This window comes from Balaenoptera borealis (genome assembly GCF_965194805.1).
Source record: "Balaenoptera borealis genome assembly, chromosome: 12".
NCBI classification, from domain to species: Eukaryota; Metazoa; Chordata; class Mammalia; order Artiodactyla; family Balaenopteridae; genus Balaenoptera; species Balaenoptera borealis.
The window spans coordinates 69,207,322-69,234,517 of record NC_138869.1 but is presented as its reverse complement, the minus strand read 5'-3'; the positions used below and the strand labels follow the sequence as shown (position 1 = coordinate 69,234,517).

At 57.4% G+C, this 27,196-nt stretch overlaps 1 protein-coding gene across 9 annotated transcripts in view; it reads left to right on the top strand.

The window, feature by feature from the left end:
• GRM4 (glutamate metabotropic receptor 4) overlaps positions 1-27,196 on the top strand; it is a 112,457-nt gene that overhangs the window by 43,012 nt on the left and 42,249 nt on the right. For 8 of the 9 annotated variants that reach the window (XR_014232190.1, XR_014232191.1, XM_082345057.1 and 5 more), the window contains one exon: positions 6,644-6,860. The exons of the other annotated variant lie outside the window; for it this stretch is intronic. Coding sequence is in view for 6 of the 8 variants with exons in the window: in XM_082345057.1 (XP_082201183.1) it covers positions 6,644-6,860 (217 nt within the window). In the remaining 2 variants the exon portion in view is untranslated. The remainder of the gene's footprint in view (positions 1-6,643; positions 6,861-27,196) is intronic. 9 annotated transcript variants of the gene reach the window in all.

The following is a 27,196-nucleotide window of genomic DNA, read 5'->3' as shown; positions in this document are numbered from 1 at the left end:
GTGTCTTCAGCGCCTGGCTGAGAGGAGGTGGTCGCTGATCCACAAGTGTATGGGGGGTGCCTACTGTGTGCCTGGCTCTCAGTGAGATGCCCTCCTGTCCCCGAGGCCCCGGGGAGGGAGGGAGGTGGGCTGGCAGCACCTCTGCTCCTCCCGGGCACCGTCTCTGCAGCAGAGGGCGTGTGGCTCAGGCCATGAGAGGGGTCGGGTGGGAAACGACGGCGCCCCAGGCCTTTGCAAGCTGGCCTTCTGCCCTCTCGCCAGCTCTCTGAACCGTACATTCCTGCCTGAGCAGCTTTCATGTGCCTAAAACCTGGTTGCCTTTTATCTGCAAAGAAAACAGCCGATGCTGAGAGCTGGGCAGTCGAGGCCTCATGCAGCCAGAATCAGAAGGGCAAGGAGCAGGCAGCCACTCCGGGGTCTGACCGGCCCCATGCAGGGTCCTCTGCTCCCCGAGTGAGAGGGGCTGCGCCAGGCAGGTGGGGGTCCTGGGGTCTGCCTGGGTCCTGGCCTGGGTCGGGCTGGTGGCCAGAGGGGGCTTCAGGATCCCGGCCTCAATGTGTGGCTGCCCGGCCTGGCTTGTGGGTGGAACAGAAAGAGCAGAGTCGGCTGGGAGGGTGTGCAGGGTCTGAGGCCAGGACTGGGGGACGGTGAACAGGGAGGCAGGGGAGCTGGGTCTGTGCCTTGTTTCTGATTTCTCCTGGCTCTGATACTCAGAGGGCACTTTCATCTCTCCGAGCCTCAGTTTCCTCATCTGAAAAATGGGCACAACGGTCCCAGTCTTGCCTCCCTCTCTAATAGTATCTAGTATTTGCTGAGGGTCCCCATGTGCTGGGCACAGTTTTCAGCCCTGTGTGTGTTCTCACTAATGCAGTCCTCTCTGTTGTTACTGTGACTGCTTTATAGGGGTGGAAACTGAGGCCCAGAGAGGCTGCCTGCTTGCCTAAGGTGGCACAGCTGGATGGCAAAGCTGGGTGGCACAGCCCTGGGCAGGTTGGCTCCAGAGAGTGCTGAGGCAAGGGTTAGGGAAGAGGAGGGAGGAGGAGGGGCTTTTAAACACTCACGCTCACAGGAAGAGCGTTGCGGTTCCTGTCAGGTGGCCCTAGGTGTCCGTGGTGATGGCCCCGGACATCCAGCTGCTTGACCCGGGGTCCCCAGGCCTTGCACAGGTCAGGGTGGGAGGTTCACCCCTGACTGCTATGAACAAAACCCTGGCCTTGACAGAGCCCTGGCCTTCAGAGGCTGTGGGGACTGGGCCCTTGGGGCACTCTGAGATGTTGGGCAGCTTGCTTATCCCCCGACACTCCTCTGGATGGGGTGGGATGGGGACCGGCCATTCTCAGGGGGTCCTCAGATTCTGCTGGTTGGGGAGCCAGTGACCCAGAGCCTGAGCTGTTGGCACCTGGGGCACCACGTTCATCCCAGCCAGTGTCTCTGTGCCCCGGGGGGTGTTTGGGGCTGCTGGCCAGGCCTGGGGCAGGTTCAGAACAGATTCAGGTTGGAACACACAGATACACATGCATGTACATGCTTACACACATGTGCATACACGTACATACGCGTGTTCCCTCTGCCTAAAAAGCCCTCCTTCAAATACCCAGGGCTGCCTCCTTTACCTCCTTGGGGTCTTGACTCAAATGTCACCCTACCAGAGGGGCTTCCCTAGGCCTTCTCCCTAACAGTCCCCTGAACTCTCCTGATTTCTTTTTCCTCCTGGGCCCCATCCCCATCTACCAGCTCTGCATCGCCTTTCCATCGCCTGCCCCTGTCTACATGGGGTGCCCCACGGGGCAGTGTCCACCGCCTACCCCTGCTCTCAGAGCTGTGCCTGGCAGGTTGTTGGCGCTCGGTGACTATTGGTAAGAGGAATAAATCAATGAGTGTGCTGTGTGCTCAGGGCATATGCTCCAGCATGTGCTCGCACGTGCGCATGTCACACAAACACACATGTGCTTGACATTCATCTTCATTGTTGCTCAAGCCCGGAAGCAGCTTTTGTCTCCCATGTGGCAGGGACCTCCTTGTCACTCCAGAAGCCAGAGAGAGAGAAAGAGAGGGAGGGAGAGAGAGTGTTTATTCATGTATTTCCCCCTTCAGTCACTCACCCCTTTCGTACTTTTGTAGGCGTGAGGCTCTGCTGGGTGCCAGCTGCAGACACACTGTGTGCCACTCATGGGCATCCCACCTGCCTCCTCCCCAGGGTGTCCCCCAGATGCAGTGAGTGTTGGGTTTGGGGGTGGAATGAGCCCAGTTCCCCTCAGTGTCTCCCCAGTGGCCTTGCCCAGCACAACGTGGGGTGCCTCAGAATGCTTGTTGAATTGTTAAGCGGCCAAATACCCAACACCTGGGAGGACGGGGAAGATGTGCTCAGTGCCCCTGGAGCAGCCCGACTTGGTGCTGCGGGAGGTCTGAGCAGGCTCTCTGGAGGATGAAGGCTCCTGGGGGGCTGCTTGGAGGAGGTGGCACTTGAGCTGGGCCTTGATGCACCAGGAAGATTTGGATGTGGGGAGATGAGGTCTTGGGCTTTGTGGGCAGAGGAAGGCAGGCAGAGAGGAAAGAGAAACAGGCGGACAGATGGCCCCAGAGTAGGACAGCCGTCGTTGGTCAGGGCTGCTGGAGTCTGACTTCTTGCTGACTCTTGTCCCATGAGGGCGCAATAGGAAGGTGTGGCATCCCCAGCACCTGGAACAGTGCCCAACACACAGTTTGGTGCTCTAAGTGTTGGGCGACAGCAGGAGGGAGGCAGAGAGGGAGGAGCTGGCGGTGGGACAGGATGGGCATGGCTGTTGTGAAGGAGAGGAACGTTTTCTGAGGAGGATGTAAGCCAGCGCCTCCCTCCCTCTCGGCTGGGCTGCAGGGACAGTGAGAGCTGCAGAGATGCCAGAGCCCCACTAGGGCCAGGTTGTCACAATCTCCCTGCCCATGGGGTCCCCAAGGCAGTCCTTGCCTCTGCCCCTCCACTCCAGGCTGGGGTGGGGATGGGAGGGAGGGGAGCTTGGGGGGACCTGCCAGCCGCAGGAGGTGTCCCCACTAAGCAATAACTCTGTGACTACAGAGAGAGAGCTGGGGGTGGGAGGGGGAGGCACCAGGGACAGTCCTAGAGAGTAAAAACAGAGAGAGAGCTGCCAGGAAGAAGTGCAGGGGGAGGGATAATAACCCATATCAGAGCTAACCCTTGAGTGCTGACTGCCTGCCAGGTGCTGCCCCTAGCACCTCCCGTGAGTTCCCACACGTGACCCTCACAACCTTATGAGAAAGGGATTGGAATTATTCCCATTTTGCAGAGGAGGAAACTGAGGCCCAGAGAGGTGAAGTAACCTGCCCCAGGTTTCCCAGCCGGTGCATGGCAGACCTGGGATTTGAACCTGAGCAGTTTAACTCCCAAATCACTGCTTCAGGCCATCCTCCTGGGCGCCTCAGGAGGGCCTGGAGCTGAGGAGGGAGCCTGCAGGGGGCGGGGTAGGAGGAGCTGGCAGAGGCGATGTGTAAGAGGATGCTGGCTTATCCCCTGGACCCTGTTCAGGAAGCTGGCTCTACCCCTCCCCAACCCTCATCATCTCAGGGCAGGGTCCCTGTTCCAGGATCTCAGGAATGGTTGGGGGCAGCGCAGGGGCCCCTCCTGGGCTTCAGAAATCAGAGGCCCTGAGCACTCCTGCAGGCTGACACACACACACACCTGCAGGAATCCCATGCTTGGCCCTCCCACCCTTTATGGGAATGAGGGTGTGCAGGGGGCTGGGGCGGCGCCTGGGTCTGAAGCCGGCCGACGCAGGCTGAGCTCACTGGGGGAGGCTCTGAGTCCCGGCACCTGGACAGCCAGCTGTCCATCCGCTGTCCCTGCCCAGGCCGAGTGCCCGGATGGGAGGGGAGGGGGGAGGTGGCTTGGAAGGAGGACCGAGGGATGAGAAGTTGCCTCATGTGAGCTTCTCTGGCCCGTTCGGCCACCAGCCCCAAGACCTCCCTGCACCTGCTGCCCCTCCTCTGAGCGGGCACTTTTGACTCCGGCCCTGTGGCCCTGTGTTGGGAGAACACATAAGAAGTAGGAGACAAGCTGCTTCTAATCAGGAGGCGAGTGGATTTCTGGGTGTGTGATTAGGGCTGGCAGAGGTGAGCTGGCAAACAAACAAACACGGCCATCTTCTCTCAGGGACCTGCTGTGGTGGCCCTGCATCTCCATTGCCAGCTCCAGATTCAGGGCGCTTCTCTTCAGAGGGATGACCCCAAGGGTGACATTTATTTTGTTCTGTTTTACTGTCAAAAATGTTAAATGTAGACATTTCAGGCACGCACAGAAGTACAACAAACAGGGCAGTGTACCTTCACGTCCACACCAGTCAACAGTTGGCAGCTCTTGGCCAGTGTTATTTCTTCTTCCACGTGTTCCCACAGCGATTATTTTGAAGCAAATCCCAGACCTCATCATATCACTTCATGCCTAAATATTTTAGTACATATCTCTGAAATGGTGGGTCTCAACTGGGGACAGTTTTGTCTCCCGGGGGACATTTGGCAATGTCTAGAGACATTTTTGGTTGTCACAACTGGGGGAGGGGTGTGCTACTGGCATCTAGTGGGTAGGGGACAAGGGTGCGGCTAAACATCCTACAAGGCACAGGACAGCCCGCCAACAAAGAATCACACCCCACTCCCCTCCACAAGCGTTAACAGTGCTGAGGTGGGGAAACCGCGCTCTAAGAGATAGGGACTCAAAAACCAGCCAGCCAACCGCACCTATAATACCATCATCAGACCTTAAAAATAGCGATACTTTTTGAATGAATCATCAAATGTCCAACAAGAGTCCGCATTGTAGGGGGTGCTGCTTTCATGCTAAGTGTCCTCCAGGGCTGAGAGGACTGGGCTAGTTTTCAGACACTGCTGACTCAGGCAGGCAGAGGGACGCATGTGCTCTGGAACATTCCAGTGAGGTTTGCTTTCTAAACATGTGCTGTATTTGCGTGGTTCTACATGGAAAACATACAGAGAGTCTAAGGTGGAAGGTCCTGCCCAACCCCGCCTCTAGCCCCTGGCTCTCTCCCGGGAAGCAGCTTTGCCCCGTTTAGTTTCAGAGCAGGTTGAGTATATACCCCAGTGGAAGGTGGATCCCCCCACTGTCCCTGGGGATAGCCACACCCTAGGCAGAGGCCAGGTGGGCAAACCCATGTGCAGGGGGCTCCTGGAGTCCTCTGGCTCCCGGAATATTTTCCCACCCTCAGTTGCCATGTGGACTAAAATTCTGGCCATTAATTTTTTTCTGCCAGGATTGAATCTTAATTATTCCTTAGGGGGATCAATCTTCGATTTGACATCAGCCCAGATCAGTATGCCCAGCCCTTCACCCTGTCACCGTGGACGACTGAGAGCAGGGTAAAGGGCACACAGGAAGGGTACATGTCGGTGTGGACCAAGGCAGGGGGTGGAGAGCACGGGCCACTGGCTGGTCCTGGGGAGCCGGGAGCAGACGAGAGCCCTGTGAGGAGGGCACCGGGGATGTGGGTGGGGGGAAGGTGGGGGAGGCTCAGGAGGGTCCACACGGCCCCTTTCATGTCCCTTGGGGATGTTGGATGTCAACCACAGGAGGAAGGGCAGCTTGAGAGCTCTGTGTCCCACCTTTGCCTGGGGGGCCAGGTGGGAGGTGTGAGGGCAGGAAGGTGCCCTGTGACTGGGGGAGCCGGGCTGGGGCCAGGAGGCCCGGAGTCTGCCGTTGAGAGGCTGTGGCACGGGGTGGGCCCTGTGTCCCAGGCTGCGGAGAGAGGGTTTCCTGGAGGCCCCACTCTCTCTGACCTTCTGGGATTCAATCTGTGGGGTGGGGCGAGGGCTGTGGGAATTGGAACCTGGGCTCTGTCCCCTCTGAGCTGGGCAGGAGGAAGGAGCCTGGGCCCAGAGGGAGCTGTGGGGATGGGGTCTGCTGGGGGGGTGACAAGAAAGGCTGCCTGGGGGCAGGGAGTGGACCAGATAAACCCTCAGGCCCCTCTCACCACCCTCATCCCCACCCCATCCCAATTCCCACTCCATCCCTGGGCCAACCGTCTCAGCCACCTGGGGATTCTCTCCAGCTGGGATGTTCCAGCTCTTTATGTAAATTGAGGCACCCAGAGGATCCCGTGGGGTGTGTGTGTGTGTGTGTTCGCACGTGCGTGTATGTGTGTACATGCATGTGCGTTATCCCCTATGACTCTGGGGTGTGTACGTGTGTGTTATTGAGGGACCACCGGCCACAAGACCCAGGTGAGGTGGCTTGGGAGACTTTCTAGAGGGCTTGATGCTGACATGCCTCTCACTTCTCACCCTGATGCCAGCCTCACTCCTGCTGGGAGTCGGGAGAGGCCTGGGGAGAGATGGGAGCAGGGGAGCTGAGTGGGGGTGGGAGGCATTGGGACCCTGGGTAGAGCCAGGGGCGGGGCTGACCAACCATTTGCCCACCCTCTCTGGGCCTCAGTTTCCTCCTCTGTCAAGTGGGGCTGGGACCTATTCAGCCCATGTCAAGGGGTGTCCCCCAGGACGAGAGGAGGCAGTGCCCATGGGAAGGGCTGGGGGTGGGGTCCCAAGGCCATGGGGTGGGAGGCAGGTTGGGGTGTAGGGGCTGGTGCTGGCCAGGCAGGGTGAGGTGCCAGCCGCCCCCATCAGTGGCCCCTCTCGCCCCCAGATCCCCCAGATCAGCTACGCCTCCACAGCCCCTGACCTGAGTGACAACAGCCGCTACGACTTCTTCTCCCGCGTGGTGCCCTCGGACACGTACCAGGCCCAGGCCATGGTGGACATCGTCCGTGCCCTCAAGTGGAACTACGTGTCCACGCTAGCCTCAGAGGGCAGCTACGGTGAGAGCGGCGTGGAGGCCTTCATCCAGAAGTCCCGTGAGGACGGTGAGTCCGGCGCCCGCCTGCAGGGTCGTGCTTGGGGCCGGGGGGATGTCACAGCGTGGTGGCCGAGCACTGCTTGGGAGCCGCTCCCTGGGTTCTGCCTTGGACTCTCCTGCCCCGGGCCACCCCCTCATGGGCCTGAGTCTCTCCTCTGAGCCTGTGGCCTTGTGGGCGGGTGGCTGGGTGACTGCTGGGGCCTGGGGGTGGATGTGAATGAATTTTGCGGACATGGCTGGGCAGACGGAGGGACTGACAATATTCCCAGCATGGGAGCTGATGGAACAGCCCCTGTTCTCAGGCAGAGAGGAGGAGAAGGAGGTGGGGATGGAGGTGGGCTTGTTCAATGACGTCTCAGGGACCCAGGAGCCAGAGGCCAACCAGCAGCTTCTTGGAGCAAGGATTTGTTTGAGGGACTGGGAATTCAGAATCCTTAAACTTGGGCCGTGTGGTGAGGGGCAGGGGCTGCGGTGGGGCTGTGCCGGCCTCAGGGAAGTAGGTGCCCTGTGGGTGGGATTCGGGGAAGGGTGGGAAAGTGACTTGCTCTCCTCCCCACTTACCACAGGCCCCCTTGCCCGCCGAGCTCACTGCATTCCTGAATTGCCATCCTCAAAGTGATAAAGCTTCTAGTTATCAGCAAGCAAGGAGAGGCTAAGCAAGCAAGGGTTACCTCCACGGCAGGCCCAGACCTGGGCTTCTGGCCGGTCCTTTCCGATGGTCACACTGAGGCAGGACAGCCTGCGTGGGACTGTGTGTGTGTGGGCGTCTGGGGCAGCAGACAGGCCCCTGGGTTGGGGGCTCCACCTGGACTGGTGAGCCCTGCCAAGCTGATTCAGAGCTGTGGGGGCCAAGGGACGGCTCCCGTGCTGCGTGGGGCATGGAAGGAAGCAGGGAGGCCCTTCCGCTCCTGGCGGACCCTCCTCCCCGCAGACGGGGCCCCTCTGCCTCCTCTCCTGGCCTCTCCCAAGGCCCTGTCTCTAAAAAGCTCACTGTGGCGCCCTTGACCTTGGGGGATGGCGGCTCTATATTTATACCCGAAGAGCCCCGGGACTCTAATTGCCTTTCCTAAGGACCACAGAGTGTCCAGAGGCTGGCATTGGTAACACCCTGCGGGCGTAATCCTGCTATAAATCTCAGACAAGCCCCTTTAATTGTACAGCCGAAGCAGCTCGGGTGCTTGTAACCTGGCGGCGAGGGCGGTGGGGTGGCGGAAGTGGGGCAGTGTGACTGATGGCTGCGCCTCCAGCAGCTGGGCCCCCGCGGAAGGAAGCAGGGGGTGGACAGACCCCACTCCCACCTGCAGGCAGCCTGGGCAGTGTCAGACCCCAGCCCCCCCGCCCCTCCCTCTGACTGCCCACAAATCCTTTCTTTCTTTGCTCAGACTTGGGTACCTCTCTGCACTGGCTCCACCCATCCTGCTCTGCAGTTTCCTCTCCTCCTTGATGGCTTGAGTCCTTCCCCAAACAAGCCCACTGCCTTCCTGATTCAGGTGCAACCTCTGTTGGATTTGGGGACAAAAGTGCTGGATGGGGGCAGGGACAGAGGTCCAGAATCTTAGTGTTCAGTTGTGTTTGGTCCCTGCCATAGGGACCTGGAAGCCACCCCCTGTGCTCAACATAGCCTCCCCTATGCCACTGGCACATGCTGAGCCTCTGTTTATACCGGGTGTTCTGGGTAATCTGTCCTACCAGATGAAGCAGGTACCCCCGTTTTACAGGGAAGGAAGCTGAGGCTCAGAGACACCAAATAATAACTGGCATCAGGTCACAGAGCAGGTTAGAGGTGGAGAAGGGATTTGAATCCAGGCGAGCTGGCTCCAGGACTAGAGGTCTTAACTGCTTTGTATTTTTGTCACTCTGTCTTCTGCCCATTTCCCACTGCAGTAACTGAGACCCATGTGGACCAGTCCTGTGCAAGGGATGGGGGTATGACAGTCACGTGTGCACACACACACACACACACACACACACACACACTTGGCCTGGAGGGACACATGCTGATGTGTTAAGCGTGGGAGAGGCATGGGTTTGCGGTGAGGTCAGGGCATTGCGTTTTGGCTGAAGCTAAGGCTACTGTTTGAATTTTCTGCAAGCATCTAATCAGGCATTGAGTAGTTAGAAAATAGAAAGTCTACTCAAGATTTTTAAAAGGACCCCTAGAAAAGTAAGAGAACTAGCTGCTCTGCCCGGGCCCAGCGCAGGGGCACAGCTGTGCCCCTGCCCCCTGCACTCCTTCCCATTGCTGAGGGTCTGGCCTCCCACCTGGCCGGACCTCCCTCATCCGCAGACCCCCTGGCAGGGTGTGCAGCCCCGGGGGCCCTGGCTGGGCAGCTAGGTCTTCCCGCCCCGCCTGCTAAATGAAATTTGATTTGGAGAACCATCTTTAGGCAAATGAAAAGAAAAAGAGAGAGAAAGCCACGCTCCAGCTGCCCAAATTGAAATCAGAATCGAGCGGCCAGTAGAAAGGGGCCGCTGTACCTTTTGCCTAATCCCTGTGAAAGATTAAAGATGTCTTCGCTGTATATCGTATTGATTCGTCCTCTGAAGTATAAATCATCTTCTCGTTGCTCTAGAGGAGTGCGAGGGAGCGGGGAGGATGGGAGGGTGCGCTCGCCAGGCTGAGGGTGTACAGCAGAGCCCTGGTGAGAGCTCAGCCAGCAAGTCCTGGGTGCCTCCTGTGTGCTGGGCTCTGGGTCCTTCAGGGAGCATAATTATGGCCTTTGTATAGATGAGGAAACTGAGGCCAGAGAGGGTAGGTCACTTTCCCAAGGCTACACAGCCAGAACGTGAAGGAGCTGGGATTGGAACCCAGCTCCATCCTCTGGGTGGGGAGCTCCTGGGTAGCACCCAGCACTATTGGGCCGTTGGCACAGGGCTTAGAGAAAGCTCTGGCGCTGCACTTTCCAGTCCCCATCAGCAGTGCCCTCCCACCCCAGTCACTTGGTCATGTGGATTACGCCCTGAGCCAGCCTATGGCCCTTGACTGAACCCTGCACCGTGTCAGGCAGCCTCACTGCACTTTCGTGAATCCGGATGACAATCTTGTGGGCCCAGTGTTTTGTCCCCCTTTTACAGATGAGGAAACTGAGGCTCAGAGGGGGTGAAGTGGCTGGACCAGGCTCACGCATTGAGGTGCTGAGCAGGACTTGGAGCCAGGCTGTGAGACCTAGGCCCTTTACCCCACGCTATCCATCTCCCCCAGCTTATATCGCAGAGATGGCAGTGCATGGTTAAGGAACAGGCCTCGACAGACAGACCTGGGCTCCGACTCAGCCACTTACCGGCCACGTGATTCTGGGAAAGTCACTCAGCCTCTCTCGGTTTTGGTTTCCTCATCTGCGAAATGGGGATGAAACTTGTTGTCATCAGAATGAAATGTGCTCCCGGCCCATGGAGGTAGGCGCTCAGGAATGCACATTGGAGGGTTGTTATTAGGGGTCTGGCTGCCTGGGCCCCAGCCCTCCCTGGTGCCAGCCGCTCTTGGGGAGGCCCGGGGAGTGATGGAAGGCCCGAGGGGGTGGTGCTGGGCCCTGCGTGGGGCCACAGGCAGTGTCCAAGGACAGGATGAGGGACAAAATCACAAGAGCCCAGGCCAGCCTGCTTGCCCTGGTGTCTGCAGCAGGTTGTGGGCATGTGTGTGCTTTTGTGAGGTGTCGGGCGCATCCCCTATCTGTGTGGTGTGCGCTGCCTTCTGGCTGCAGGGCTCCCCCTCTCCCTGCCAGGCAGAGGCTGCCCACGGGAAAGGCTAGGGACACAACCAGGCCTGGGATTAGGTATGTAGAGCAGGCCCTGCCTCGGCTCCGGAGATAATGTGAGTGAGTCACCCTTGGAGGGAGATGAAGGCTAGAGGGGGTGGCACAGATGGGGCCCCGCCCTCGGTGCCTCCCACCACTGTCCTGGGTGCTCTCGGGGGTTGGGGTCTGGAGTATAAACTTTTATACCCCCACAGCCTTTCCGTATCAGTGGGGCCCTGTGTGAGCCTCAGTTTACTTGTACTAGTGCTCCATTTCACAGATGAGGACAACCAAGGCTCAGGGAAGTCAAGGAGCCTGTCTAAGATCACAAGGAAGTGTTGAGTGTCAGAGCCCAGGGCTCCTGTGTGGGTGACAGGACAATGGATAATATTAGTAGGTAACATTTATGGAGCCCTCCTGTGGACCAGACCCCATTTTATGTGCTTCATACATGTTAACTCATTTGTCTTTCAAGACAACTCCATTATACAGATGGCAATACTGAGGCTCAGAGAGGTTAAGTAACTCCCCTGAGGCCACACAGCTGGAAAGTAGCAGGAGTGGGATTTGAATCCAGCATGGCCTCCTGATCTCTGGGGCACGTCATAGGAAGGACACACAGGTCAGCTCTGGGCAGGGGCATCTCCATGGGGCCACCTTGGGAGTTTGGTTCTCTAATGAGTGATTCCAGCACCCTGGGCACATCTAGGCCTGTACTCCTAGGGTGAGAATGGGAGGGCCTTTCTAGGTGTGGCGGGAAGGGGCGTGGGAGCCTCAGGCCTGCTCCTTGAAGGATGTCCTGTCCCTCACACGGTGGAAAATTTAAAGCCTCATCTCCCTGCTGTGTCCCCGCATCCACCATTGGTATTCCGGAGATGTTGGTGAGTCAAGCTGTTGCTGGTCTGACCTCCAGCTCCAACTCCCAGGGCTGAGCGTCAGACTTGCATTTAGATGGGCCCGTCCGCGCAGCGGAGTGGCAGGGCTGGCAGCTGGAGGCCCAAGGCTGGGGCACCTCATCCCTCTGGCTCTGTGACATCTCTAGACTCAGCTTCTCCAGCTGTAAACGGAGGCTCCAAGGGGAGCGGGGAAGAGCTGGCCATCTGGAAAGAGCCGTGCCACCCGGAGGGGCTGGCACTGGTCATCTTTCCGGGAGACCAGAAAGGAGAGAGGTTTGCCCCAGGGCACCCCCAGGATCCAGAAGCTCCCCTTTTTGCTGCCTCCCCTCCCGGACCTTGTCTCCTTCTACTCCCCTCTCAGCCTCTTCTCCAGTCACACCAGCCTCCTCACGGCTCCTCTAACACTCCAGGCACAAGCCCACCTCAGGGCCTTTGCACTGGCTGCTCCCGCTGCCCAGAAAGCTCTGTCCCTGGCTGTCCATGTGGCTGCATTCTCAGTGCATTCAGCTGCCTTCCCAGGGGTCCCCTCTGCAGAGGGGCCTCTCTGACCACTGCGTCCCCAGTCCACTGCTCTCCATTCCCTGCTCCCTGCTGTGTTTTTCTTTATAGCAATTGACAAGTACATTTTTATTTGTTTATGGTCCATGACAGCAGAGATTTTTTGCCTGTTTTGTTCTCTGGTGCCTCCCCAGCCTCTAGCACAGTCCCTGGCACACAGTAGTTGCTCAGTAAATGCTTGTGGGATGGGTGATCATGAAATCCAGCCACCTACTCACTACTTTAGCCCTTCTTCCCATCCTAGGCCTGAAAGGTTGCTCTCCCAGTCTATAGAAGGGCAGACTGAGGCTGACAGAGCACGGGCTTCTGGGATCAGGCCGCCCTGGGACCCTGCCCTCCCCTCTGAGCTCCTGGCTACCCCCAACCCTATCCTGACTCATTGAGGACAGATATCCTTTCCACCGCAGCGCCTGCCTTGGGATGCTTTGTTCTGAGGTGCTGCCTGCCCCAGAGGGCAGGAACGGGAAGAGGTTCAGCCTTCCAGACCCCGCTCGAGTCTCCCACTGGCCTGGACTTCATGGATTTATTTCACATCCACTGGGTACCCAGCCCCTGCGCGAGGAGAGGAGAGAGGCAGTGGGCTCTGCCAGCTCTCAGCGGGCGTGGGAAGAGCAGTGCCCAGCCAGACCTGGCACCCTGCCCTCCTGCAGGAGGTGCCCAGGAGAGTTTGCCTTAATAATTGAATGAAGGGATGTGATGACGCATGTGTTGAGGTGAAGAGATGAACTCCAGGGTTGCAAGGGGCCCAGCGCATCAAGATGGGCAGTCCAGCAGGGCTTGGAGGAGGGGTACTTGGACAAGTGGAGAGGAAGGAAGGGGTGTGCCAGGCGGGGGAACAGCGTGAGCAGGAGCCTGGAGGAAGGAGTGAGCAGGCAGATGGGACCCCAGTGAGGGGCCTGGCCTGGTCCTAGTAGCCGTGGGATGGGGACCCATGTGAGATGGAGCTGAGCGGTTTCTTTCAGGTCAACCCTGCATTTAACAGTTTTTTGGTACTTGGGGTTGTTGTGTCCACCTGCCATGTCCAAGTTACTTAAGGCCCTGGGGAGTCTTCTCTGCCCAACACGGCTCAGTGCCAAGGCCCCTCCTCCCTGCAGACTTGCTTACCCAGGGAGGCGTGTGATCTTCCCCTAGGCTGGCCTCCTGGGAACCTCAATCATATCTGCCCCAGTGCCTGTTGAATTTCCCCTCTTCCTCTTCCACTTGACTGGGCCCCTTGAGGCCGTGGAAGGCAGGACCCCCTTGGCTCTGTGTCCTTCGCCGTCCCTCTCACACAGTGGGGCCTCAATAGATGTTTGTAGGATGAACAGATGACCAGCCCTGTGCCCTTGGGCACGTCATTGCCCTTCTGGGGCCTCCGTCTCTCATCTGTGACAGGAGTGGGCACGTCAGCTCATCTGCAGGTCCAGCTCTGACATCTGGCAGGCTGGGTCCTCCTAGGCCGAGGGCCCTGACGCCAAGCATCCTTCTCGTAAGCAAAGGCTCATCATGGGGGCCCTTCAGGCTTGGTCTTTTGGTTCAGGGACGAGTGGGTCCAACTGTATGGGGACAGAGCCTGGAGCATACGACCTTCTCACCCTCAGTCAGGTGAAATGTGGTTGAGATTAGCCGACGGGGCAGGGCGCTGGAAGCGGGGAGGCGTCCTGCCACTGGCTTTGGGTTGGTGTATAAGAGAACAGGATAGCTTGTAGCATCTTCTTGAGGGGAGATCTCTGGGCCTCTCAGCCCAGGGACCCACAGCCCTGTCCACTGACCATGCATTTTCCAAGAATGTGGGCGGGGAGTGGACCCCACCCCGGAGTCAGTCCCCACCATTCTAGCTTATCAACCAGGCTGCCCCCAACTTGAGACAAATTGCGTCTTCCTCTCCCTTGGTCTGCTGCCCGTCACTGCTCTGTGGGTGGAAATTCAGTGGACTTGGTATGGGCATCCCCTGCCAAGCTGTGAGGCCCACCACGTACCAGCTGGGTCTCCAGGCTGCTCTGGGAGATTGGCAAGGTGCTGGCATCAGTGTGACTGTTCAGTGATTACCCAGTCAGTCTCTGTCCCGCTTTGAAGGTGAACCCTGAGCTGTCTGGCCTGCCGTGGGGACTTCGCCTGTCCGTTCTAATTTCTCTGCCCTTCTGGCCTTCGGTGCGGTGCTGGCACTTCTTGATTTTGTGAGTCCCGTGGGTTGGGTGTCATCAGGCCACTTTTCCTCTCTCTCTCTGACTCATCTCTGATGTGTTCGCCCTGGCCTATCACAATGGGGACATGCTCCCATCCGAGTTTGCCTCTAAGCTTGACGGGATTGACAGGAGGAAGGAGACAGAATGGACACTGAACCCTTTTTGCTCTGAGTTTGCACCCCTTCCCTCTTGGACAGGAAGCAACATTTTCTTTCACCGGGCTTCTTTGTGGAACATGTTTGAAGACTTCTTCCAGGTCTAAAAAAGTTTTCCTTTGCTGGTTGCAGCCCCTTTGTGAATCCTGTCCTCCCTGGATGATACAGTAGAGTGGAGGGCTTAAGAGCCCAGATGCTGGCTTGGCCACCATGAACTGTGCAATCTTGAGCAGTCACTTAGGGGCTCTGGGCCTCAGTTTCCACCTCATGAAATGGGAATATTTATAGCACTTCCCTGGACTTTCCTGGCAGTCCAGGGGTTAAGACTCCATGCTTCCATTGCAGGGGGCCCAGGTTCGATCCCTGGTCAGGGAACTAAGCACATCCCGCAAGCCGTGCTGTGCTGCAGAAAAAAAAAAAAAAGAAGCACTTGCCTTCCAGGTTGCCATGAGCATTAAATGAGTTAATACATGTAACGCACTAACTAGCACAGTCTGGGCCCTGCACTAAGCACTAAGCTTCTGGAGGTGTAATTTTCACCATTATTCATCAGAGTGGGAAGTGGGGATCAGGACCCAGTTGTAGTCCTAGCTCTGTCTCTGGGTGGCTGTGTAACACTGGGCTGGTCATTTTCCCTCTCTGAGCCTCAGCTTCATCACCAATGTGAAGGCGATGGGTCAGGGGACCTCTGAGGTCCCCCGTGATGTGGGTCTTTGCATCTCTCACCCATCTCTCTTGGCTTTTCTGTCCTCACCACATGGAGGTCCGGGTACCATGGGGTTGGCCTCTGGCTTCTGCTGTGTCTGTTCTTGAGCCCAGACCTGAGCCCACAGAGTAGCCACATCCACAGCATCTGTTTCCTCAGCTCCTTTGGCCTCTTTGGTTTATTTTTTTTTTTTACCTCTGAGCCTTTTGACAAACACATCTCTAAACCTGGTCTGAACCCCATTGTCTTCAAGTTCCTTTTCCTGCCCTTGTTTCTTTTTCCTCCCCTTCCTTGAGCCTCTGCACTGGAGCACGTTGGGATCTGTCCTCCGAGGCTCCCACATTTAGGGATCCCTTCCGATTTCTTCCCCTGAACAGATGGCAAAGGCTGTTGACCTTTCCCTGCCCCCCACCACCCCCAGCTCCGGGCTGGGCCTGGACCTCCAGGAAGCCCTCTTCACCTGTTTGCTAACTACTGGGTTTGAGCCTGTTTTCCTATCTGAGGCAGGGTTCCAGCACCCACAGCCCCCCACTCTGAGCTTCTTGGAGGTGTCACCAAAGCAAGCCCTATCCCCCCTTTCCCTGCACTGTGGCTTCCTTCCCACCCTACCCTGAGGTTCCTACTTCAGGCCAGTATGGGGCTGCTGAGTGTCCTGGGCGGGTTCTGGTTTCAGCCTCATCCCCTACTCCTCTGTGACCTTAGGCAAGTCACTGCCCCTCCCCGAGCCTCCAGTTCTTCATCGTAAGACCGGGAAGGGGCTGTGCGCCTTTTTCAATGGGCGCATGCATGTCGTGGACACACGGAGGGATGCCCGCAGCCATCTTTGCCTTATTATCCTGTGTCACCCACCCAGCCCTCTTCCCAGAGCCTTTTAGCCCCAGGCTCTGCCTCCTGCGCCAGCCCCTCAGCCAGCCCAGCCTGGTCTGTGTGAAGACCCCTGGACCTCCTTTTGTTTTAATATACAATTTTCTAGGGAACATTTCGTTACCCATCCTCATCGAAGCTACCAGACCCTGGCCCCAGCTCCTACACAGCCGTCCTGAGAATTGTCCCCGTTTTACAGAGGAGGTGACCGTGGCTCAGGCTGCCCAAGGACTGGTGCAGTCCCTCACAGCTTGTCGGATGCAGAGCTGGGATGTGCATTCTGGTCTGTGTGACTCCCGGAGCTCAGCTGGAGGGAAGGAAGGTGGGTGGAGCCCTCCTTTCAATGAGGTGTCTGATGCCTTTCACCTGGCTTCTCCAGGGAAGCGTTGGTGGGTCAGTCAGATGGATGGACCTCGGAGGAACCCCCCTTCCCCCTTCCCCCTGACACCGCCGCACACAGAGGCCAGAGGTTCTCTCAGAGCCAGGGAAGGAGGAGGGGGAGCGGCTCCTGTGACGGACAATGTGTGTGTGACAGGAGTCACCAAGTCACGTGTGGCCTTGCATGAGCCTGTGAGGGGCTCTGTCTAAAAGTGGGTGTAACGGGGCCTGGAGATCAGGAGGAATGCATCCCCTGATGCTCACCTTTTCAGTGATGGCTTCCCTCGTGCTCCTGGGGTTTTTAGGGACTCAGAAGGAGAGAGTCCAGGCCTCCAGATCACAGAGCCTTCTCTGGGGGGATGTGGCTGGTAAGGAGGGCAGTGGGGGCATTTCTTCAGCCCTTTCACCCCTCACGTCTATACAGTAATTAATTCATTTGCTGGGTACATATTTACTGAGCACCTATTATGTGCCAGGCATTGAACCAGGACATGGGGGATGCAGCAGTGAACTAAACAGATGAAGATCCCTGACCTTGTGAGCTTATGTTTGGGGAGAGAGATAGAGGCAGCTTATAGTAAACAAGTAAATACATCACCGTATAATAGAATTTCAGATAGGAACTGATGGGCATTTCTATGAACAAGAACAAAACAGCATAAGTAGACAGAAGGCGCAGGTAGGGGAGACTATAACACAGGTGGTCAAGGAAGGCTTTTCTGCAGAGGTGACATTCGGGCAGAGCCCTAAATACAGTGAGGGAGTGAGCCATGCAGAGATCTGTGGGAAGAGTGCCCCAGGCAGGAGAATCAGCAAGTGCAAAGGCCCTGAGGTAGCAGCCTGCCTGGCATTTGGGGACTATAGCCAAGAAGAAAGAAGGAGCAGAGTGAATGAGGGGGAGAGAAGTAGAAGGGGAGGAGCATATCACAGGGGGCCTTCTGGGCCACTGTGAGGACTTTGGCTTTTGCTTTGAGTGAGATGGGAACCATGGGAGCGTTGTGAGCAGAAGAGGGACGTGAATGGACTTGGGTTTACTAGGATCCCTCTGGCCATTGTGTGGGGGAGAGACTGTGGGCCTGAGGCAGGAAGGCCAGTGAGGAGGCTGCTGCCGTCCTCCAGGCTAGAAGGGATGATGACTGGGACCAAGGGACTGGGAGTGGTGAGAAGAGACAGATCCGGGGTATGTTTTGAAGCTCGAGCCCACAGGACTTGCTCCCGGGTTGCGTGTGGGCAGAGGGCAGGGGCGTCGCCCAGGCGTTCCTGGCTTCAGCACCACGGACAGCACCAGCACCAGACACCGGGGAAGCCCTGGTTGGCTCAGGTCCCCAACAAATAAATGGCCAGTCCCTGGATGCTGATCGGAGCCTCATCTGTAAAGTGCTGGTCCCTTCCCCTCGATTTTGTTATCCATTTCTCTTTTAGCCAAATATGTTTATTTCTGGGCACTGCTGCGAATCCATTTTGGGATGAGGCAGGTCTGAATGCAATTATATAGCTGGGATGAGGGGTTTGGAAGCAGTTGTCTCCAAAAATCTCTGCATCTGGCTAAATTGTTGTTGTATGGAGGGGGGTGCTAGGATGGGAACTGGGGGAAGGGGAGCTTCCTTGAGGAGGGGGTGATGGGAAGAGAGCCTCGAAGAACGGTGGGCCTGTCTCAGAGGAGCAGCAGGGTGCTCTGCGTAGGGGAGCTGAGTGACTGAATGTGGTTATTCACGATGCCCTCCTTCTGAGAGTGAGGAGGGGGCAGCATTCCTGACAGTGAGCGTGGTAGGTCGGCCCATGGCAGACAATGTTGACCCTCAGGGCTTCCACGGACTTGCTGTGTGTCTGTTCTTTGGCTCTCAGTTTCTCCAACTGTAAAATGGGGTAATTGTAGTCCCTACTGTGCTGGTTATTGTAAGAATGACAAAAATGGGTGAATTAACCATCAGAAAGGCCAAGAAAGGGCTGGAGGGGTGAGGGGCTGCCTCTGAGGCCTCAGACCCCAAGGGTGAGCACTTGGCCTCTTCCTGGTTGGGTGCTCCCGGTCCCTTTGTGACCATCCTCCTTGTTCTCCCTGACTCATGTGGTGGGTTATATCTGTGCCCCATTTTGCTATAGACAGAATGATCATATGGATATTCTATGCAAATTCTCATTTTTAATGAGCCAGAAGGAAAGCTAACGACCATCTTGCAGATGTATTGGGACCCGAGGGAGGCCTTAAGATGGGGGAGGAAGCAGGGGACAAAGGGACAAGCAAGAGGAGAGAGGAGGGAGGAAGGGGAAAGGAAATGAAGCGGGGTTGGGGTGGACACAGTAGGGGCTGCAGAGTGGTGGAGGGGAAGCACGGGCTCTGTTTACCATCTCTCAGAACCTCTCTGCCTGCCCCATTTTAAGATGGGGAAACAGGCTCGGAGAGAGGTGGAAACGTGCCAGATATCCCAGAAGCTGGAAGAGAGAGAGAGAAAGGCAGAGGAGAGGGAGCAGATGGGCTGGAGAAAGGGAAGGTGGAGGCAGCTGGGACTAGGCTCTGGGACTCGGTTTCCTTATCTGTATGATGGTCGTAGCACCTAAGACGTGGGCTGATTGGGAGGAGCTAATGAGAGAACATGTGCAAACATTATTCGACTGAAGAGTGCTGCCTGAATGTGAGGGCCGTGGAGTAATGTGTGTGTGGGAGAGGGAGAGGATGGGGCAGGGGACCGAGTGGGGGAGACAGGAAGATGAGGGTGGAGGGACACGAGCTGGAGATGGGGGTAAGAGGCCTTCTGGACAATAGGCCAGCTCTTAATTAATTAGTCCATTCAGTCATTTGTTCACTTATTCATTCATTCATTCATTCCTCAGCATCTATAGTCTACTTAATAGAGGGAAGTCAGCTCCCAGAGGGCAGGATTCTTGTCTGTCCTATCCGTGGCTGTCCCCGTAGTGTTGAGGGCAGCACCTGGCACCGGGAAGAGCTTAAATTGTTGCTGAATCAGTGGCTGTTCTGTGCCCGGCAGTGGGCCCAGCAGTGGCCATCTCCCTGGAGCTCAGAGGCATCTAGTCCAGTAATTTCCCTTCCCTGTGCTAAGTGCAGTGCTTGAGACATTGCGATTCTTACCGGCACCCAGGGGAGAAGGAGCCTGGAGACAACTACGAAGGCTTCCTGGAGGAGGGGGCCTGAGTTGAATCCTCAAGAACTGACAGGAGCTGACTTGAAGGAGTCTCGGTAGGGGAACTGGGCATAAAGGCAGAGCGAACAGTCTAGTGTTGGGAACTGCAGGTGCCCTTGGAAGTGGGGGGTGATGGGAGCTGAGGCCGCAGGGCCTCAGGACTGGGCTGAGGGGTTTGGATTTTGCCCTGAGCCCTGAGGGAGGTGAGAGCCAGCGAAGGTGGGAGGGACGGGTGTGCTGGGGTGGGATCAGTTTTGGTGGAGAGGTGGGGTGGCCAGGCTGGGCAGGCTGAGGTTTGCATGCAGGTGTGGGGCTCTGGTCTGGACAGGCAGTGTCGACAGGAGTTGGGGGGCACAGGGGGTTCGGGCCTGAGGGGTCAGCTGGCTGCTGCCAGGTGAGGCTGGACCCGCCCCTGGGGCATGGAGCCAGCCTGGAGAGGGACCAGGGCTCTGGTTTAGATTAATTAAAAGACCTCTTAGCTCTGGGCAGTCCCACCGGGGCCGGAGTGCCTGGAGAGCATTTAAATGTCAACATAAATATCACAGTGACCCGAGTCCCTCCTGATACTCAGTGCCCAGATTCCCAGGATGTCCCTTGTATTACAACATGGGACAGTCTCTCACTATGAAAACTGTCCGACCCCAAATGCCTATTGAGAAAAACTAGCAGATGGTAGCATCCCCTGCCCCAGCTCTGGCCTTCCAGAGGAAGGGCAAGATCAGCTGAGCACGCTTTTCCCACCCCGCCTCCCCGGATGCCCTCCTGAGGCCCACTCAGGGCTGCTCCCAGGATCCAGGCCTGGAGTCCCCTTTCCAGCCCTCCCTGGTCCCTGTCTCTGCACTCCCAGATCTGGCCAAGCAGGCCCCCAGGCTGTGGGGCCCCAAGCTTTTCCCCAGCAGCGTCGGGAAAGCCTGGGGCAGGTTTTGGGGGGGTGGGGTGAGCGCTTCTCCAGCTCAGGGCCACATCTGGGCCTCTGTCCCTGACCTTTGTCTACCAACTCTTAACTAACCCGAGTCCCAGGCAGCCCAGCACCTCAGGAAAGCCTCCGGCGGTCCACAGGGTCGGGCTGGTGTCTGCGCTGTCCTCACTGCCCTCCTCCACCACAGCCAGTTTATGGAGAACACTCACGCCCACCGTCTCATCCTCCTTCCCAGCCGGGGGTGTCAGCAGCCCCATTTTCTGGCTGAGGAAGCTGAGGCCTCACCCCAGGTACATCCAGAGCCAAGGCTGGGCCCAGACCCCCCCATTCCTTGCATTTCCTGCTGTTCTTCCCTCAAAAGTGTCGGCTTGGAGGAGCCAGAGCCGGGCTTCTCACCGTCCCTCCCCCTGCCCTGGCCTGAAGAGGAGGGCTGGTGTGGGAGAGGGTCCGGGAGGACTTCATTACCCAGTGCCTGCTTGTGGCACGCTGGGGGGGCCTGAGCCCGCCCGCCGGTGGGGAGACATGCTTGGCCTATCTGGGTAATTACAGCTCAACATTTCATTTTGCTTGTCAGTTTCCACTTCCTGGGGATGTGGGCTCCTAAATATTTCATCCCAGCCTGCAGCTGCCTGTTCCTCTCTGGCCAAACCGCAGGCCCGGCTGCCGACCCCGAACCCTGGCTCCTCCCTGCCCAACTGAGCCTTGTTTCCTCTTCTGGGCTGGAGCTGGCCAGAGGTCATCATCTCCATGCCCCTACCCCACACAGAGGTCTCTACCACCAGCCCAGCGCTGTCTTCTCTTCCCAAGGGGTCTGGGGTGAAGAGGCCAGACAGACAACATTGCCAGAAATTAGGCTCAGTTCAACCAACATTGATTGAGCACCTCCTGTATGCCTGACACTCTGCTGGAAACCAGGGAGTTAGGAAAGAGAAAGATACAGTCAAGAAAGAAAGCCCCTTGAAGGGGCTTATGGGCTAATGGAGGAAACGGACAACTGTGTTATAACAGCAAACACTTATTGAGTACTTATGTGCCAGGCACTGTTACACGTATTAACTCACTTATTCTTCATGCTTTGTTATGAGGAGACAAGGCCCAGAGAGGTGAGTAACTTGTCCAGAGTCACACAGCTAAGAAGTGGCAGAGCCAGGATCTGAACTCAGGCAACCTGGCTCCAGCCTTCATGCCCTGAAGCACGAGAGTCACAAACCGACAGCCTAGGCAGAGGATGGCGGGTGCCAGCGGAGAGGGGTGAGGTGAGAGCCGGGGTGGGTAGTGATGAGTCCCCACTCTGGGATGTTTTGTGGGGGAGGAGGTGGAGAAACTGAGCCCCGAGGTGGGGTTGGGCAGGTGGGGAAGCAGGAGGGGTATTTCTGGCAGAGGGACCAGCAAAAGCTCCAGGGTGGGAAAATTTGAGTTGCGCTGGAGAAAGTGGTCTTGCTGTAGAGTGTGGAGTCGTGAGGCTGAGGAAGGGGCTGAAAAGCTGCTACGTGATCTCAGCCCCTAGGTGTGTCGCTGGAGCTGGGCCGTCTTGTTCTGAAAGGGGTTTTTCAGCAGAGGACTCTGAGCTAACACTCAGCAGTCCTGTTTCTGGCTGCTGGCTGGCCTGACTTGCTGTGTGAGCCTTGGGCAGACTCCTTTCCCTCTCTGAACAAGATCTGAGGAATGGGGGGGGATTCCCTCAGTTGAAGAATGCCTGGTATGGCCACTGAGAGTGGGGGGAGGTGGGCCGGGGGGGCAGGGGTCTCCTGGGAGGCCTTGGGGTGGGGGCGGGCCAGAAATCAGTCTTAGGGCCCCTCCCCCCTCAGTCCCCTCCTGCCACCACCTGCCTCCAAACACCTTTGCTTCCTTCTCTCTCTCTCTCTCCTTTTTTCTGCTTTTCTTGCTTCAAAGGTGTTTTACCTAAATGGGTTTGTGTTAAGATATTAGGTCGATCACTCAGCAAATTTCCCTCTGCTCAGAGCTGAGTGCCATGAATAATGGAGCTCTGAACAGCTTGCGCTGCTTAGTGGCCTCCCAGCGAGGGGACAGCAGCACTCAGCTCAGGGGCCCTGAGCCCCACAGCTGCCCTGGCTGGTCCCCCACAGCCTGCCTCCTCCCCCTCCCCAAAATATCCCCCCAGGGGCCAGGCCTGTCCACAGGTGATCCCTTTAATCCTCACAACACCCCTGCCACGTCTGGGGAGTGGCGAGAATGCCGTCCCATTTTACAGATGCAGATGTGGAGGTTCAGAGAGGTTGGGTGACTTGGCTCTTATCACGTAAGGGATTGAGGTGGGATGAGGGCCCCATCTGTGCCCAGCCTCGGCCTCCTGTGTCACAGCAAGCCAGCTCTCTGATGCCTGTGCCCCCGTATCTGCAGGTCCAGCCCGATTCTCTATGGGGGCAGGTGGGTGTGAGTGGACGGCCTGGTTTCAGAGGAAAGTTGAGGACTTTGCCCGGATGGGGGCACTGAGGCTCCTCGGTACATAGCTGTGGATGACAGAGGTGCCGTACCCCTCCACCCTGTCACTACCCCATCCCCGTTAGCACCCCCCAGCCAGGCTCGCCTGCACCAGTAGCAAAGGCGAGGTGTTGATGGTGCTAAGGTGTGGCCGGGCTGGCTGGTGGAGATGTGGACAGCTGACTTGTGCGCCTGGGTCTGCGGCTGTGTGGTTGTGTGGAGGGTGTGACTTTGGGAGGTTGGGCGTGGAGAGTGTGGCTGTGTGGGGCGGTGTGGTTAGTGTGTGAGCCTGTGTGGCTGTGAGATTGTGTGAGGTTGTAGTGATGTGTGGTATGTGACTGTGTGAGGGGGGTGTGTCACCACGTGTGTGTGGCGGGGCGGGGCTGGGAGTGATGCAGGGGTGGGGAGATGAGCTGAGCGTGTTCAGGAAAGAAAGGATGTGTGTCCTGCCTTGCATAGTCCCTGGGCCTCTAGGCTAAGGCCCCAGGTTCTGCCCAGCACTCTGTCCCTGGGGACAGCTCTCAGTTTCAGCTGGTGTCTCTGGTCCCCAGAGCATCTCTCACCAGCCCTGGGTCCTGACCCGAGCTGGGTGATGAGGTCCATGCCCCCTTGCCTCAGCAGCCCCCACCCCCACTAGGACTTGCTCCCCAGCGGCTTTGGCTCCAGGAGGCCAACCCAAGCCTTCACAAACACCATCGCATTTGACCCTCACTCCAGCCCCACCCGGCTTTTTTCCCATTTTACTGATGGGAAGCCTGATGCTCAGAGAGGCTAAGTAACTTGTCCAAAGTCACACAGCCAGGAAGCAGTGGAGCAGGCATCTTCCCCTCTGTCTCAGACTGGAGGGGAGGGGAAAGCTGAGGGCAGGTGCAGTATCCACGCTTTGCACCAACCTTTGATGGGGTATATCAGGGAGACATCTGCAGCTGGGAAACCGGAGTGACTGTTTCCCCCTCATTGTCCCTTGGTACCTGGGTCTTCCTGGCTCCAGCCAAATCTCTCACAGTGGGCCCACCGTGTCCACAGGGCTGGAGTCGCCCTGCCCTCATGCCCTTCTCTACTGGCCCAGCTATCTTTGGCTCTGGGCCCTTGGGGCCTGGCCAGTTTGCATGGCTATCTTATACTTCTCCACTTGTTCTTTTGCATGTGCATTTCTTGAGCGCTCGTAGCAAGGAATTTGCATCAAGGTGGAGAAGTAAATTCCCAGCAGAAGGCAGGACTGAGAGAGAGGTCCCGGTGTGCATGACGCCCAGCACCATGTGTACTTGGAGCTCACCAGTGTGTCCTGCAGGCGCTGTGCATGGATAACCTTTGCAGCCCAGAGCCTGGCACAAAGTGGGTGCCCAGAGCCTGTGCATGCAGACATTCGGGCACTCCGTGTGACCAGGTGGTGGCTCAGAGGGGAGGTCATAGTGGGCTTTGGGGGTCAGGGAGGTTCCCAAAGGAAGTGGGAAGGTTTGAGCAGGTGGCTACCTCAGATTCCTACAGAGCCTCTGCCCCTCTGCCCGTGCCTGCGGCTCCTGCCCCGCCAGCCCTCCCATCCCTGTCAGTCGGGCACTCAGTGACTCATTCAACCGGCAAGCGTGGGTCACTGCCTGACCCGAGCAGGCACAGCATGTGTGCTGGGCCCCATGAGGGATGGGGTGGAGAGACAGACACCGAGGAGAAACTGGGACCCAGCAAGGGAAGGGCTGGCCGAGGGAACAGCCTCTGCTAAGGCCTGTTGGTGCAGCAGATGTGGTCGGATGGTGGATTTTTGTAGGGACCAGACCTGAGGAGGAGATGTGGCCTTGACTGTCACACACACACACACACACACACACACACACACACACACACACACACAATGGTGGGGAACCACCAAGGGTTGCAGGCAGGGAGCCACGTGTCAGAGGGATTTGTGCTTTAGAAAGAGGCTGGAGTGGACACCGGAGGGTGGGGAGTCGGGCCAGGAGTGGAGCAGACAGGGGGATGGTGGGCGTGAACCAGGCTTGAGCTGCCTCCGGGAGAGCCCTCAAGCCCTCTGTGGAGCCAGAGCCAGCCAGAGTGCGGGTCCACCCCTCGCTGTGCCCCCCAGCCCCGCTCACCCCGGACAGCCACAGGTTAGGGGGCATTCGCTCAGGGCCTGGGTGCCTTCCTGACCTCAGACGCCCTTTTAGCCACAGCTCTGCTGCCTGGAATCTGCCATATGGCTCCATTTACTTAGACAAGGACTTCCTTCCTGGTTGAAAACAAAAGTAACACCATGTTAGTCACTGAGTCCTCTGAGTAACTCCCTTTCCTGAGAGCAGGTTTGTGGGGAGGGCCTGGCTTTGGAGTGGGAGGGAAAGAAGGGAGGACCAGGGAGAAAGACCTCTGTGTGTGAGTGTGTGTGTGTGTGTGTGTGTGTGTGTGTGTGTGTGTGAGGCCATACAGTCCAGGGTAACTCCCAGCCTCCTTCATGCCTTCCCCCCAACTCCCTCTCTGGCAGGAACCTAGCAGAGCCTGGGGGACCGCCTTGGGTTGTTAACAATCCCCACTTTCTCTCCATGTTGCAATTTGCTGCCTTCACGTTGTTTTGCCATAATGTAGATTTTTTCCACTTGATTTCCTCGGATTTGTCTTTCTATGTTTTTCTCCCTTTTTAAATTTAAAAAGACAAAAAAAAAAAAAAAAAAAAGAGAAAGAAAGAAAAAGAAAAGGGAAAGAGAGAGAGAGGAGAAGAGCCCAGTCTTGCTGGCCTCCTGCACTGTTTGTCTGCAGGGAAATTGCTCGATGCTCTGGAGGAGGATTTTCTCCCCCTCCTGGTCTGGAGCCCAGAGCCCAGGCTGCTGCTTGGGATGAGGGAACAGCCTGGGTTGCAGGATGTGATCCCAGGGTCCTGGGTGTTAGAGCAAGAGGGCTTTGGAGCTGTGGACACAGTGCCCTGTCTGGGTCACCTCGCTGCCCACTGCCTGCGGGCTGGCTGCTTAGCTGCTTCCTGGCGAGGGTGGGTCTCTTGGTGAGTGAGAGGATGAAGGATGGGGGAGCAAGAGGATTCCCAAGCCTGGAGGATGTGGCTGAGGGCTCTGGGAAGGCACAGCGGAGCCCAGGTCCCCGATTGCCCCCTACCTGGGGTGAGCTTGGGCAGAAGCGGGCTGCTCCAGGAGGAGGCTTTTTCTTTTTACCTGCTCTGGGCCACCGGGCTAGGCTCAGCCCACAAGTTGGCGTGTCGTGAAGGCAGGGGGTCTGGGGGCTGCTTGGAGCGAGTAGGGAGGACTTATTTAGATAGGTGGAGTGGAGAGAGCCGCCCCGTGGGGGACAGGGAGGTGCCAAGAGAAGAAGAAAGCTGAGCACAGGTGCAGTGATCATACTTGGTGTAACCTGAGTCCACCAGGACATTAGGGAGACACCTCAGGCGGGAAACTAGGCTGATGACTAACCCCCCGCCACCCCGCTGAGTCCTTAGTGCCTGCAGGTCTCCGTGGCCCTGCCCTCAAATAAGCTCCCTGGGTCATCTCTGCTGATGGAGGGAGCCAAGTGTGGACAATCCCACGCAGCGAAGGGTAGAAAAATGAGGGCATTTCAGCAGCGATCTCTCACTTGCGGGTGGAATTTACACGTCCAAAGTGTCTTCAATTCCTGGCTCTCAGGCCAGGCAGTAGCTCCTGGAAAAAAGTCTGAGTAGAGTCCACATCTGCTGCTGCCACTGCGTGGCCCGGCCTGAGCCTCCCTGCCCCTAGGATGCAGCCCCCAGCCTCCCTCCATCACTTCACTCCACTTGTTTCCTCCTCTGCCCTGCAATGAGAGCTGTATGGGAGGAGGGGCTCTGTCCTCCTCACGGCTGCATCCCAGCATCTAAACAGCGCTCAGTAAACACTTGACTCAGCGAAGGAAAAGCAGCGGTAGCACGCAGGACAGGGTGCGTTGTTGGATGGCTGGTGTCTGGGGAAGCGTGCGGTGGGCCTGGCACCCAGGGGGCCTTCCCCACCACCAGTGTGGCCAGCAGTGCTGTCTCCTGTGCCCCTCCTAGGGCTGGTCGCTCTCTCTTCCTGTCTTGCCTCCCAACTAGACTGAGCTCCCAAGGAAGGGGTTTGACTTGCTATTGTTTCTTTCTTTTCTTTTTTTTTTTTAAATTTTATTTATTTATCTATTTATTTATTTTTGGCTGAGTTGGGTCTTTTGTTGCTGCGTGCGGACTTTCTCTAGTTGCAGTGAGCAGGGGCTACTCTTCGTTGCGGTGCGCGGGCTTCTCATTGCGGTGGCTTCTCTTGTTGCAGAGCACGAGCTCTAGGTGCGCGGGCTTCAGTAGCTGTGGCATGCAGGCTCAGTAGTTGTGGCTCGTGGGCTCTAGAGTGCAGGCTCCGTAGTTGTGGCGCACGGGCTTAGTTGCTCCGCGGCATGTGGGATCTTCCCGGAGCAGGGCTCGAA